Source organism: Pholis gunnellus (genome assembly GCF_910591455.1).
Source record: "Pholis gunnellus genome assembly, chromosome: 13".
In the NCBI taxonomy this organism is placed as follows: domain Eukaryota; kingdom Metazoa; phylum Chordata; class Actinopteri; order Perciformes; family Pholidae; genus Pholis; species Pholis gunnellus.
The window spans coordinates 4644290-4658671 of NC_136540.1; the positions used below are offsets into that span (position 1 = coordinate 4644290).

Sequence of the window (14382 nt, forward strand, 5' to 3'; positions counted from 1 at the left end):
AGTGAAAACAGTCGGTGTTATCAGAGCAAACAGACCAACTTTATCATCGTGGCAGGTTGTTGAGAAGCTTAATGGAATGGTGTGAAGTGTCAAGGTTGTGTGATGTACAATCAGGTAATCAAGTAATGACTCCACTCACTCACCTCAGATCACTTTAACTCACAGAAAGTTATTAATCATCCTGAGCTGTATCCAATTGATGTAAATGATGTGAAGATCAAGTTGGGAAAATCGCAACTGTTTGTTTTCCAAATGGAAAGAGTGACTTCAGTGTGAGTAATATCTCGGGGTAAAATGAATACCGACAGTGATGCTTTTGCGCTTCGCTGAGTTGCAGTTGTGTTTAACCTCTCCTGCATATCGTGCTTTGAACAGCCCTGGGGGGGCTGTGTGTGTGTGTGTGTGTGAGTGATTTAATAGCTGTGATGGATTGTTAAATGGCAGAACAGTGATAACTGCTGTCTCTGCTGTGAAAGTTGACGGTTGGACCCTGCAGCTGGTGCTTATCTCTTAGCCCTTAACAAGAACACAATACGGCCCTGAAATACAAAAGTGATGTTTTTATGTTTGACTTCAGAATTTAATTAGAATAGAGACGATGACCACCGCGCATTCATAAATCAACCGTTCTGTCTCAGGAGCTTCGTTAACGGGCCGGTAGGTCGAGGAACTGAAGCTTTTCATACAGAAATGGATCGAGTGAAATGTAAAAAAACATTGTAACAAAAGACTGAATCTCAAGCTGGACTTCTTCTGCTGTGGAATAACTGACCGTCTTTAAGGTCAGCAGTGGATGCAAACCGTCGCTGCTTTACACCCACTGTGTGACAGATCAGCACTTTTTCAGAAACTGCTGATATAAAGAGATGGGAAAATACAAACAGGATGCATTTTGTGTGCAACAAAGCAATGGAGAAGTTGATCTGGGATGGAGCCCCACGGTTCCTTTTCACTGAAACCTGTGAAGAAGGAGCGAGACGAGGAATGAAAACCAGAGCTGGTAAATCGTCGGAAAAGAGAATGAAGAAGACGGTTTTATAGTCGGCGGACCGCAGACTGTGCACCAGCTGCAGTTGACCTGCTGCAGACGGGAGGAAGGGGGGGAAGAGGACGGCGGGATCGCCGGTGAAATTTACAATGTGAAAGGAATGGAGAGGTTAAATCAACCCCGAGGCTTGCCACACAGTTTAGCCCACCGTTAACACAAAGCAGCCGAAGCCCTCTTACCCATAATTATTCTTCTGAGGGAGGAGAGCGCCGGAGAACACAGGGAGGATGATGCAGAGTGGTTATGCCAGATTTTCCCAACTCCATTAGCTGCTCTGTGCCACATCACCAGCTACAAGATGATGAATAAGAAATTGTGTTTTGTGTAGCACGAACCCCGCAGCTTGAGGTCACGCATCACATTTGTACATGTATATCCTTGTGCAGTCATTAAGATACACATCTGGCAAAATGTGTTGTTTACATTATTCAAAAGCTGTAGAGGTTCAACTGAGCGTAAAATAGCGTGTCTCACGTTAAGTAACCTCAGCGGATTACAAGAACCACAAGTACATTAACTAACCGTAATCTGTCAACACAGTGGAGACAGGAAGTGAATAAGTGAAGATGGTTAAACTGAGATTACTCACACATATCTTCAATTATCTTTTTTTATTGTTTCCTTCACAGATATACAAGCAGTCTAATGTGTCTTATACATTCATATTCACAATAAATATATATATATAAATATATATATATATATATATGTGTGTATAAATAGTTCAAACTATTTGTAAATGAATAAATGTAATACATAATTACGTAAAAATACGTAATGATAACTAAAAGCACAGAAACAGCAGGTACATAAAATAGAAATTGTAAATTGTACGTAATTGTAATTGTAAAATAAACTAATTTGTTCAGTTTGAATTACAATTAAACAGGGTATCTAATAACTGTTTTGCTGCTTTGTAAAGAAGATAGTAATTAAGTGAAATGATCGCTTTGTGCAGTGATGACAGATTTTTGTTCCAAGCTGGATCCAGGTAAGCATAATTAGTGCTCTCCCACACGGGTAATTGTAAGGTGTTTTGTGTAGTACTGCTTACCAGATGCCAAAACAGCAACTATAGCTTCGGGATGATGTCTTTCAATTAGGATTTCGCCCCAGAGTCCAGTCAATTATCCACAGAGGTCTGCTGAGCTTTGCATCTCATAAAGTGGCCACGTTTCATAAACCATCCAAAAACAGACACCAGAAAAACAAAAAACAAAAGCTGCACTGCCTATATTTAGGAACAAAAACAGATTTAACTGAAGTGGTGGAACAGATTTTGCTTCATGATTGCAAATAAAAGACTCACAGCATTCAGTTTGCTGAGAAAAAAACAACAATTCTGGGTGATGTGATTGGCATCAAGCACACTGATGTTTCTGACGATTTTCAAAGGATTCATGAAGCATGGATCATTATTAGAAAGAAAGAACGTGGCTGTGTGAAGCTCTGATTGGACTTACTGAGAGGAGCTCTGTTGGAGTTATGATAGAGTTTAGAAATCTTATTTCCTGTCCCGGATCGTGCAGTATGGAGGGCATGTTTCACGTTTCAGAAGTTTCCTGCTATGTTGAATTGTTTTAATTACTGTTGTCAACACTCGATACACAAACACGCTGGCTCTGACAGATTAGATCCTTATTATCTAAAAGTAACTGTCCTACAGCAAGAGATGTCACATTATCAATAATATTTCCATAACTTGTCAGTGTGGACTGGTTCAAAGAGTTTCGATGTACTAATGCTATTATTTACTTACTGTGCAGTGAAGGATGTGATTGAGATTATTGATTCGCGATACAAAAAGCAGAGCTTATTTATTGATCTGTCTCAAACTCAAACAGAGGTTCAATAACAAAGGAACGTCTGATAAATCATTCGTGTACATTGCTTTTCCTACGTTAGTCTCAATGTGTGAAAATGAACAGCTTCAGCTTTCTTACTGTACTAAATGGAGTTCCCCAAGGTTCTATACTGGGTCCTCCTTTATTTGCTGCATTGCGGCCGGCCCGCCTACGTTAACAAAGCACAGAAGAGCTCAGAATAGAACCGACACAGAGGGAGAGTGACTTCTTTCTCCTTCCCTTTACACGGCATAGTTATTATAATACTTATATTAGGGCCCTGAATATCAAATAGAGAACATTTAAGGGTACACAAATGCTGAGTCTGTGTATAATATTCCCTTAATGAATAAACAAAGGGTTGGACAGTCCCATATTCTCCACCCTCATTAAGACTTTAAGATAAGCGTCGGGTGGCAGATCATTAAATATGCGATTTTTGATTTCAGTAGATATACGTGGCCTCTCTCCTGGGCTGCTCGTGTGCCACAAATGAGAAAACTTGTTACCCTCTTGCAGCTTACATGATTTGCAAAATAAATAATGAATTGATACAAGCTGCAACTGAAGGCCTGGTGTGTATTTTAATTGGTTGTTTGCAATCCAGTGCATTCAAAATAAGAATGCAGATGGGATGACAATGTTGGCCTTGTTCATCAGAATTCAAAGAGTCTATTTATCAGTGCGTACAACTGTAGTTTTCCTCATTTAAGATTATTTTAATATATTGGTTGTTCATAAGCAAATGTATTTGTATATACTATGGAGAGATCCATTAATGTGGGCAATTGATAAATTCTCTTTGTGCTTATTTGGTCCAATTAAAACCAAACTTATAAAGCATACATGGTTGAAACCGAATTTTGAAAATGAATGAAATCATCTTTTTTTTCCGGTATTTTTGTAAGTTGCTCTGACACATCACGGTGACAGCAACACTTCCTGTTGCATTTTCCGGAGTCATTGTGGACGTTTTAATGAGATTCCTGCTGAGACAAAAAAAACATCTCCTCTAACATCCAAGTCAAATTTCCACTTATGTGCTCAACTTAAAGTTGCACGGTGGATATTTAGATCAGGCCTTTTTGAATCGGTACCATAAATGTCACATCTTTTATGTGGCCTAAAAAGCAAGCTGCTGTGATTCACCACATTATAAAATGGGTTTCCTTGAATAATAAAGGTTAAGATTATTATTTTCCCCCAAATTATGGCCTATTTCAGTTTACTTCCAGCTGCTCAGTGGAAGAACAGCGCACTGGAAAGGAAAATGTCAGTTGATGAAATCCAATGAAAGTACGTCTCCGTAGAGTGAGTTGTGGTCTGGCACAGAGTTTCACCTGCGAGGCTCGACGGTAATGCTTTTGATAGTGGACATCAGTGAATGCTGATGAAATATCAAAGAAAATCACTCTCTACCGCTCACTGTTTCATGAATATCATGTCTGTTTTTTCATCTCTCCGTAGGACACTGAGATTATCAACACGGCCATCTTGACCGGACGCACCGTGGCCATTCCCGTCAAAATGGTCTCCATAGAGATGAATGGAGCGGTCACTGACGTCTCTGCCTTTGTGCAGTGCAAGTCCTCCAATGAAGACATTGTTAAGGTACGGTAAACCTGATTTCCTCAAGCTCGAGATGTCAATTTAGAAAATGTAATCCCCTTTACTCTTCCAGTAATACCGGAGAGTGGCCCAGCGCCACAGTCACAATGTCAGGAAAGCATAAAAACTTCATTTTGGGCTTCTCCATATGTACTCCTGATTGGATTATCCCCTCGTGCCTCAGATAAAATCAATGGATGCTCATAAAAACTCTGCATATGAATCATATGTGGCTATACCAGGGAGCAGCAAAAGCTCCGTTGTACTTCTTTTGAAAGCACCGCACCCACTGCTTGTCAAAGAAGGCACCTCGCTCAGCTGATGTGCTGCAGTGTGATGCGGGCAGATAGAGCACCAGCGTCCATTATCGCCTCTCAGGCTCACGGGAAATCCAAGCTGAGAGAGACAATAAACAGTCTCGTCGGTTAATTCAATGAATTAAAGTGGGATCACAACAACTTGCAGGGCATATTAGAGGCTGTGATTACACCCTTATTATTTTCCCCAGTCAATTACAATCACAATAGATTGTACTATAGGCAGACTGCATAATTACACAGGAAGCACAGAGGAGTGTTGCACTGTTGCTCATGTTAAAAGTGACGGTGTAACGGGATAAAACAAACTCATCCCTCCGTTTCCTCTCATGCGACCTATAATAATACTCATATAATAACCTTTCCTTATACTGTACAGCAGTTTCCAAAAGCAGAGAATAATGGGATCTCATAAAGAGAGAGAGGGGGTCCAATGAAAGGTTTGCATTTTCTTTTCTTTTATGAATTAAACTAAAATAAGTAACTTGAAGTTTCAATGAAAAACACAGTTACAGAACGCTTCAGTTCAGTTTAATTTGGTCTGACTTCTCAAAGTTGTCTCACACGCTCACTAAACACGTTTTCCTCATCACTGTGTGGAAGATGAGGAGGATGCTGATTGTGCGTATTGTTTCTGCTGTCTTACACCCACTTTCTAATTACCAGGAGTTTAAAGCTGACTGTCCAAGCATGTGCTTTGTGAACAAATAAATGCTGCCAGCAGCGAGATGTCCCAAAGTGACTATTTATCAAAAAGTTTAAACAAGTGGCAACTTCTGGTGCTAAAAAATGAGTCCGACAGAAAAACCGCAGTTCCTCAAACGGCCACTCGAGGCTCTAAAAGCAAGTAATTGCCCATAGACCTCCATGTTAACCTTTACGGTAGAAACATGTCCAATAACAAGACGGTTTTGGTCTCCATGGCTAATTTCTCCGTTCGTGACAACTGTACAGGGGGTGAATCTTTATACAACTCACCTGTATAAATTATATTAAGGTTCAAATGTACATCAAATGTATGCATGAATGGCTTCATCTATAAATCATATCATATAGAAAGGATCAGATGGATTTAACCAGAGAATCTGGCAAACGACAGCAGTTTATACTTAATTCAATCCCCCAACCAGTACATCTCCTTCTCATGTAATGTAAAGGTTTCGCTGCTGTTGAAAAACCTCTGAATCCAGTAAGAGCTGCATATTCATACTCTGCACTCAGAGGGAAACAGCCCTCAGGGAGATGTGACAACTTTATTTTGTCAGGCTTGTCTCCCAATAACAAAAATATTTCATATATTACTTCTTCAAAAAAAGCACCTCGTTTAAAAATAACTTTTGGCTTATCTGATTTTAATAACAGAATTAATTAAAAAAACATAGACGGGCGGTTTAAACCATTCTTTGGCAGATACATTTCTCTATAATTATTATTATTATTATTCTTACAATCAAAATATGATAGTCGTCTCCAAAGCCATGTTCATTAGAAACGCTTCAGATCCTCTGGTTTCTGTCCAACACTTCTATCTTCCACATCTTCCTGGGGCCTTAGGAATTCTGGTGTTGTTCACTTTAAAAGAAATAAATATATGATATTTGAAGAATGCCGAATCTAGTCTGAGTGTAAAAGCGTGTTGTTCACTGAGTAGTAAAACTATTGAATCAAGTAAGGCGAGTGGAATCCTTCTGGGGGGGTTAGAAGGTCCTCGAGGTCGGCAGAGGTTTGATTGTGGATTTTACAGACTGAGGCCAAATCAGACACTGACTCTGCTCATGTCGGTTGTGTGTGGCCAGTATCTGTTCTGATAAAATAAAAGAGTATCTGTCCAATATATTTTCTCTCTGATATACTGGACTGATCCTAATAGTCGCTGCCTCACACTGTCTGTTATCTTCTCAATAAAATATAAAGATACCAGAGGGAAAACAAATCAAACTATCAATTAAACTCATAGCAGTCGATGGCTTTCCTATATAGTGTTTTTCTGACCTGTAAAGCTCTATCTTGTGGGAAAAACACATAAAATAACACAAATCTGACGTTTTTAAGCGATTGTAACGTTTGCCTCGATGAAATATTTAGGCAGGAACACACTGTGTCAGTGTAGAATGTGAATTCTGACGGCTTTGTGTCCTCGTTTATAGCAGGACGCCGTGTGTTTCAAGCAGAGGTGCGTTCAGGTGCATTAGAAAGCTCGGAGGTTTGTAGTTTCAAGCGATACGAAACGCACAACTTGTTCTTATAGCTACGAAAGTTACATGTGCATGACTTTATTGTTGAAATACTTGGTTTGGACAACATACAGTTGCTCATATATTCTATAAATAGACCATCATGAAGCTTTGTAACGACGCCACTGGGGTGAAGGTGACGTCGCCGGGTCCGTTGGGCTGAATGTGGGAGGAGTTCCAGTTGCGGTGAGTTGCATTGTGCTGTCAATAGAAAAGAAGAGGTGTTGCATTGGGATGCTGGCCTCAGCACATCGTTTATCATATTTCATTATCCATTAAAGACAAGGCGCTGGGCCATGTGATATTGAGTGGGCTCGCTTCAGTGCCATTGAACATTTGAGGCTAATTTAAAATGAGCCCTTCAGGCCCAGGAAATGCACGAGTCATGACAGTTCAATAAAGCGGCCCCCAGAACACAGAAATTAAAGATTCACAGGGAGACGGGGAGTTTTTTTTACACTGCACACATTTCTTCCATGCCAAAAGCGACTCCGATCTATTCCGCTGATGTATTGTTGTCGTTGCAGCATGGTGGTTGTTTTCCTAATGCGAGCACTAAAGCTGCAGCATACAGACACCACCACGCTCTCCAGCACCTTTCCACATCGCCTGCTGGCCTCTTGACTTGAGACTGCAACTTTAACAGCATTTAAACTAAACTCATTTCCAAGACTTCTTCCCTGAATAAAGCTTTATTTTCAAACCAGAGTTTTTCTCATTTGGATATTTGCCAAACGACAACACTCTCAACTTAGAGTAAAAATAGGGGAGAGGCTGTCCTTTTCTTTTCTTTGCTGGTACTTTTATTTATTTATTTTGTGCTTTCTTCTTTGGAAATAACTGCAGTGTGCATCAAGAGCCGATAGCAGATAAGCCAATCCTGTGTGCACAGTGTGTGTGTGTGTGTGTGTGTGTGTGTGTGCGTGCGTGTGTGTGTGTGTGCAGGAGACTTTATTAATGCACCCTCGTTGTACAAGCTGAGGAAAAAGGCTGTGAGTGTGTCAGGGGGTACCATAAGTAACAGAGACCAAAACCCCATCCCCCCCACTCATCATCCTCCCCCTGGCATTGTGACTCATAGAAGCCATCTGAAGGTAGAGATAAGCCCTTGTGTCTGCACATTACCTCCGTGTCGTCCTGCACATATACTGTTCCTGGCTGAAGGCTCCTTCCTCCGTGCCACACTTCTATATGAGGCTATGTACACATTACAGGGTTTAATGCTCAATTCTGATTTTTTTATTTTTTCCCCCAAGATCTGATCTTTCTGCCTGGACTGTTATCATTTTATGTCTGAGGTGACTCATGTCATCAGTGTCTCTGCCTTGACACGCCGCACATGGTGTACTGCCCATTCATCCGACCGCCAATCATTCCAAGATCCCAACAGTCTGACAACTGTCTCATTAGTCTGACAGCTCGTTATTCAGAAAACAAAAGCCCACTGTTCCAAAGGCCCATTTCCACTGGAGTTGTTGGAGTCCACTGACTGCCACAGTGCATTAACATATCGCCCAATTTAACAGATCTGGGTCCCCCGATACACAGACGATGCCCCTAAATCATAACGTATGACTCTGTATCAAAAGTCAGATTTCTGTGTCCTCACTACTCTGAAAACATCTGATCTGATCCCAGTTTGTTGTGTAAGAACTGACTGGCCTGCACAGAGCGCTGAGGATGAACTGGAACGCTAACTCTGAGCGAGGCCTTATTGGCCCACATCCGTGAGCCGACCTCTGTGATGCTCTTGTGGCTGGTTTGGGGCAAACCCCTGCAGCCAGGTTCCCAAATCTTGTATGAGAATTCCCACGAGAGCGGAGGCTTTTATAGCAGCATAATAAGGCCTATGGTTTTGGAATAAGATGTGGAACAATTTCAAAAAGGTGTAATGTTCAGCTGTCCACCTGATTTGGTTTTATTCGCTGAGGTTTTTTAGATATTTTTTTTTAGTTTTTTGAGAGAGTTCTACCTCCACCCTCCAAACAACCCTTTAAATTATACAGGTCCCGGATTTGCAATATGAAATAAATTAAAAGATGGCTCCAGTGTCCCCGCTTTCCAGAACAACAGATCATGTTCACCCTCACCGTCATTAATCCTACCAGCAACAGGCTAATGGGGGCTGCTTCATTTAGCTAACAGAGCTAGATGAACTCATTGGCTGCACTGCTCTTGAAGCCAGCGCACATCCATCACACGAAGAAAAGCTTCATAACGGCTCCAAAACACAATCTCAGTAATGCTAGCCATATGTCAGCTTTCATTTAGAGCTCATTTAATACATATGTTATCCCTAAATGGAAACTCCATTTGGCAGAATATTGTGGCAATTAATTCAGCGAATATTTAAATTTTGAAAATGAAATCCGGGGTGATTACGGTTTCTGTTTGGAAATGCGTGCCAGGCAGCATGCTTTTGTGAATGTCATCAAGATTCAAGATGCCTCCATTTGTCTTCCTCACCGATGTATTCTTTGTGATGTGGCCACTTTGACTTTGAAACGTGGATGAGACGATCACTTGTCTTTCCATACGTCGTCTGTTTGACAGAACTGGAACCAAAGATGTTTTTTTACTTTTAAGCAGTGTTCATTTCTCGCCACCTTTTAGGATAATTGCAACTTCAACATGGAAACTAGTTTTGGATCCTTAGTCTGCATCTGGTTTTTGGTTATTATTTCCTCTTTACCATTTCTTGCAGAGGCCTTTCCGTGTGCTTCGCTGTGACCAGGTCAGCTTGCTTGCAGATCTGCGACACATACTATCGTGACAACATGGGGTTCCAGTCCGTTCCATGTAGCTGTCATCCCGTCTCTTGACCTTTTCCTGCGGTCTAATAAAAGCCAAATGTCCAACACACTCTATGAAAAAAAAAAGAATATATATATATATATATATATATACATCTCAGAGACTATTAGTTTATTAATGTAATTAAGTACAGCCTTAGTTATGTCTTTCTTTGTATTTTTATTTCCCACCCTCGTTATCAGTAAGTCTGTGAGAGACTAGAATCAGCTTATGAATGTTATGTCTGCTCCAGCCAGGCTTCACTTCCTGTTCACCCCGGTTCTCTAGAGGCTCCTTCGCTCATCTGTGGTTTCCTGTTAAAGGGGAGCGTTTGTGGAATACTTGAGCTTTTGAAAAAGTTGTGTAATGTGAGACAAAATATGTAACGACGTCATCATGTTGGTTTGGGCTCGGAGCTTAAAACATTTTCAAGAGCCTGTAATCGATATATTTGTATGTTTTAAGCGACTATGTGAAAACAATGTGATCAGTTGCTTGTAGTGAACAATCTTTCACTCTTAACGCTCTCATAGCGTTGTTTTCCGCCGACAGCTATTTTCAGTTTTTAGGCTTATTAAGCCAACACGGAACAGGTTACAGACACAACGTAGCAACGTTAGTCTGCTACAAAATGGAAACATGTAAGGTTAATTGCCTAATATAATCACAACATACCCAGCCTGTCACGAGCTATTGCTTAAATATACTGCAGCCAGACTCTTCCTGTCTGTACCTTTAACACACACACACACGCTTACCTATGTGAGCTGTTTTCATACCGTGGATAAATAACACAGTATAATAACCATACTTTTTACCACACTGGATTATGAGAACAAATGTGCTTAACCTGCTACTGCTTTGAGATTAGGGATGACCAGAGGACGGTCCCGTCGTATTTAAATAGAACGAACGTGTGAAGGCTCCTTCGGTGTCCTCACCTTTATTAACCTAGCCGGTCTTTCGTCTCTGCACCATGTGACCGGCACACGACCAGATGCAGGAAGCACTTGCACTTGTCCCGACGATCGGTCTCCGCCCAGGCAATCTGCTGGCGCCGGGGAGGATGCCACAACGCATTAGCGGCAGTGTAACGGCATGTGGCGGCTCAGTGTGTGAAAGCCCCCCTCAGAGAGCCCCCACAGGGCCACTGATACCCGGAGTTGCTAACAGCTTTTGACTTGCAATTAGCCGGCCAAGTTTATCAGCAGCAATAGCCGCAGGAGCTGAAGCGGCACTGCAGCTAGGGCACCTTTTTTCACTGTGTGTGTGTGTGTGTGTGTGTGGCTTTAGGGTAGAAGGGAGTACATGTCAGGCAGATGTTCTCGACTCTGCACACAGCCAGCCGTGCTGTGATTAATCAAGGTGGCTGGGGTCATTGTGTTGAGTTACTTCTTCCCTCGTGCCTTTTGTAACTCGCTTCATACAGATAAGACTGCACACGAGCAGAGCAGACAGAACAATAACACGCAACCAAAAAAAACTGGAAGCTGTGGACGCGCATAAGGTCGAGCCCTGCAAAATTGCATTAACGGAACCAGAGGGAAAGACTGTCATCTTGAGAAGTCTCCCCCCCCCCCCCCCCACACACACACACACATTCTGGCCTGTGTTCGTGGATGGGGGAATTATATTACCCAGACCTCCTCCCAGTTATGATGAATCCACAGCCCTGAGAAGACTGGCCAGCCCGACCTCCATTTGCGGGAGATTAGGTCCTCTGATTACAATGCCAGCTACCTCCCACCACTGGATAAATCTACAATGGGAGCCCAAAAGCAAAGCCCTCCAGCTCCATTGAACTTAATAATTTAGTGTTAGAGGGGGACAAGTATTTATGGTAATTCAAATGGAGCTGGATATTTTTGACTAGACGGGGAAGCTAAAGAATGGGTTTAAGTTAAAAATGGCACTTGCCGAGACTCTAATTTAGAAATGTCTATATATTGAATTCATAATCGGTTTCATTGCAGTGTGACACAAAATGATATCACATTGCACGAGTCTCTCGGGAAGGGTGAATATGTTAATGAATGTGCCATGTAGGTGTTGTGGACTAAAGTTCACGTGAAATGTCACACTGCTGTCGGCCTTCACAAATATAAATGATGTGTTTGGCTAAAAGCTTTTGTTGATATATTATGTGGCCGTGTAATTGTTCATAGATCATTATGCTGAGAGGTGATGGGGTTAGGACGCGGTCTGCATGCCTAATTTGCACTGAACGCATGCTGTACATGCATAACTGGGTTACTAAGAAGCACTAATTTGACTGCATTAGTACACAGCCAGTAAGCATTGTGTACAGCAGTGGTTCTCAGCACTGTGCCATCAGAGCTGAGGAGCCTGTGGGGTTTTTTGTTTTATTCTGACCAACCACAGCAGCGGCTGATTTCCACTGATTGGTTCCACGTCTCTGGTAAAAAGCTGCTGGAATCAGCTGCCGTAGTGTTTGGAGGGAAATGAAAACCTGCAGAGTCAGTGTACACGGCTGAGACGCACCGGTCTACAGCGTGATGAATATTAAAGGGGACACGTCACGCTCATTTTCAGATTCACACTTGTGTTATGGGTTTCAAACAGAACATGTTTAAATGCTTTAACGTTTAAAAAAACGCTTTAATTTTCTCACACTTTCTGTCTGAGGATGTCATAGTACCCTACTTTATGGGCGAGAATTAGATTTCTTTTAAATATCTATAATCAAACACTATCCAGTCCAGCGTAACCAAAAGGTTCTGTCACACCGAGCACAACCCAGACAGCACCCGATCAGACAAAAGTATTTCTAGCGCCGTCTGCGGTAACCCTCCAACATCACAGCTCTAATTCCACTGCGCATGTCTCACACTCTCAATACCCTGTCCCAGCCTTCATTCAATAGCCCAGCCTTTGCAAAGGTATAGTTCTCAAGCTGTGGGTGGAGATACTTATATTCACCACTCTACTCCAAAAGGAATGATCTTATTGACCCAGAGCTGCTGTAGATCTGAATAAACAAGTGTTTACTATCTCAAGAGGTCACGTGTACATATTGGCTTGTTGAATCACATGTTTTCTGTTAAAGCAGGCCACAAAAAAAGAATGACTGGGTCGTCTTATTTCACAGTTTGTAGGTTGGTAGGCACTCGAGGTACCCAAATGCATGTACTGAAAAAGTGAGTTTTTTTCATGAGGTGTCCCCTCTAACATTTACTCTAAGACTAAATGAAAGTGTTGGCGGAGATGGTTTATGTGCCCTAAACTTTCACATCACGTTCAAATACCTAAGAGATCCTTGCTTTATATTTGCTCTGCTGGAAATGTCAACCTTGAAATGCTCTGTGATGAATTGCGGCGCGGACAGCCGCATCCATACTGTGCCGTAAATCATCACATATCACTTAGAACCTCGGCCGCCGGCGTGACCATTAACATATAGATGGTCTCTGACTTCTGACCCTGATCCTTCCTAGGTGTCCATGAATTGCGACTACGTGTTCGTGAACGGGAAGGAGACGCGGGGATCCATGAGCGCGAGGGTGATCTTCAGCTACGAGCACCTGAGCGCACCGCTGGAGCTGACCGTCTGGGTGCCCAAACTCCCCCTGCAGGTGGAACTCTCTGACAGCAATCTCAGCTTCATCAAAGGCTGGAGGGTTCCCATTCTGCCCGATCGAAGGTGAGGCTCAAATCCAAACGGAGACACCATTAGAACGCATGCAATGGTATAAGGGAATTACAGTTTTATGCGACTTGGGTCATGTTTTCATCTGTAAAATTTGAAAATCTCCAAATGAACTATTGAGGTTTGGGAACGTGGCAACATCACTGAAGACGGGGCAAGAATCATGAGATCAGACAGGTTGTAGACAAAGATAGGCCAAACTTCTTCAGAATAATCAAGTGAACTGTGAAATGATTACCTAAACTGTCCGTTCATCACAGCTCACAGGCCGACTTCCTGCCTCAACCTTGACCGTGGCTAACCGTAGTTTTCCCGTGCAGTAAGGGATTATGATGCTCATATAGAGACAAACATGTTTTGAAACTATAAAAGCTTGAGAGCTCATAAAGACAGGCAGTGATGCAGAATATTTATTTTGGTCATTGCAGCTGATATAAGCGTAAAACCGATTTTTTATTTTTATTTATTTGGGATCATTTTTTCAACGGTGCTAACTACGGCAAACGGGCTAACCGTGTTTACCTAGAGGGGGGAACCGGAGGGTGGGTGCAACGCTTCTGTGATGACGCCGTCAGTGGCAGCAATAACCGCCGTATGTGAGCAGTGCAGAACGGTGAGTGTGGCAAGCTCGCATGCATGTTGCTAAAAGCAAACGCAGCGGGAGAGCGACTACATTCGTAAGTCTCAAGGGAGCATTCTGTTCCTAAGTATACTCATGGTAAAAGCCCACAGAGCCAGAAAGCAATTGGTGCTGCAGTATAATTAGTTTTTTTTCTTCGTACTTTTACTGTAGAACTCATCCTAAGAGCATGGAACCCCTCCGTGTTAAACATTGGAAAATAAAATGCAGCCCAGCTTTCTCTCTCTCTCT

At 42.1% G+C, this 14382-nt stretch overlaps 1 protein-coding gene across 1 annotated transcript in view; it reads left to right on the plus strand.

Annotated features, from left to right (window-relative positions):
• The window catches only part of tmem132e (transmembrane protein 132E), a gene marked incomplete at its 5' end in the record, with an annotated part of 99897 nt that overhangs the window by 60285 nt on the left and 25230 nt on the right, over window positions 1-14382 (plus strand). Inside the window, 2 exons of the mRNA XM_079171069.1 lie at window positions 4360-4503; window positions 13300-13505. Coding sequence (XP_079027195.1) covers window positions 4360-4503; window positions 13300-13505 — 350 coding nt within the window. The remainder of the gene's footprint in view (window positions 1-4359; window positions 4504-13299; window positions 13506-14382) is intronic.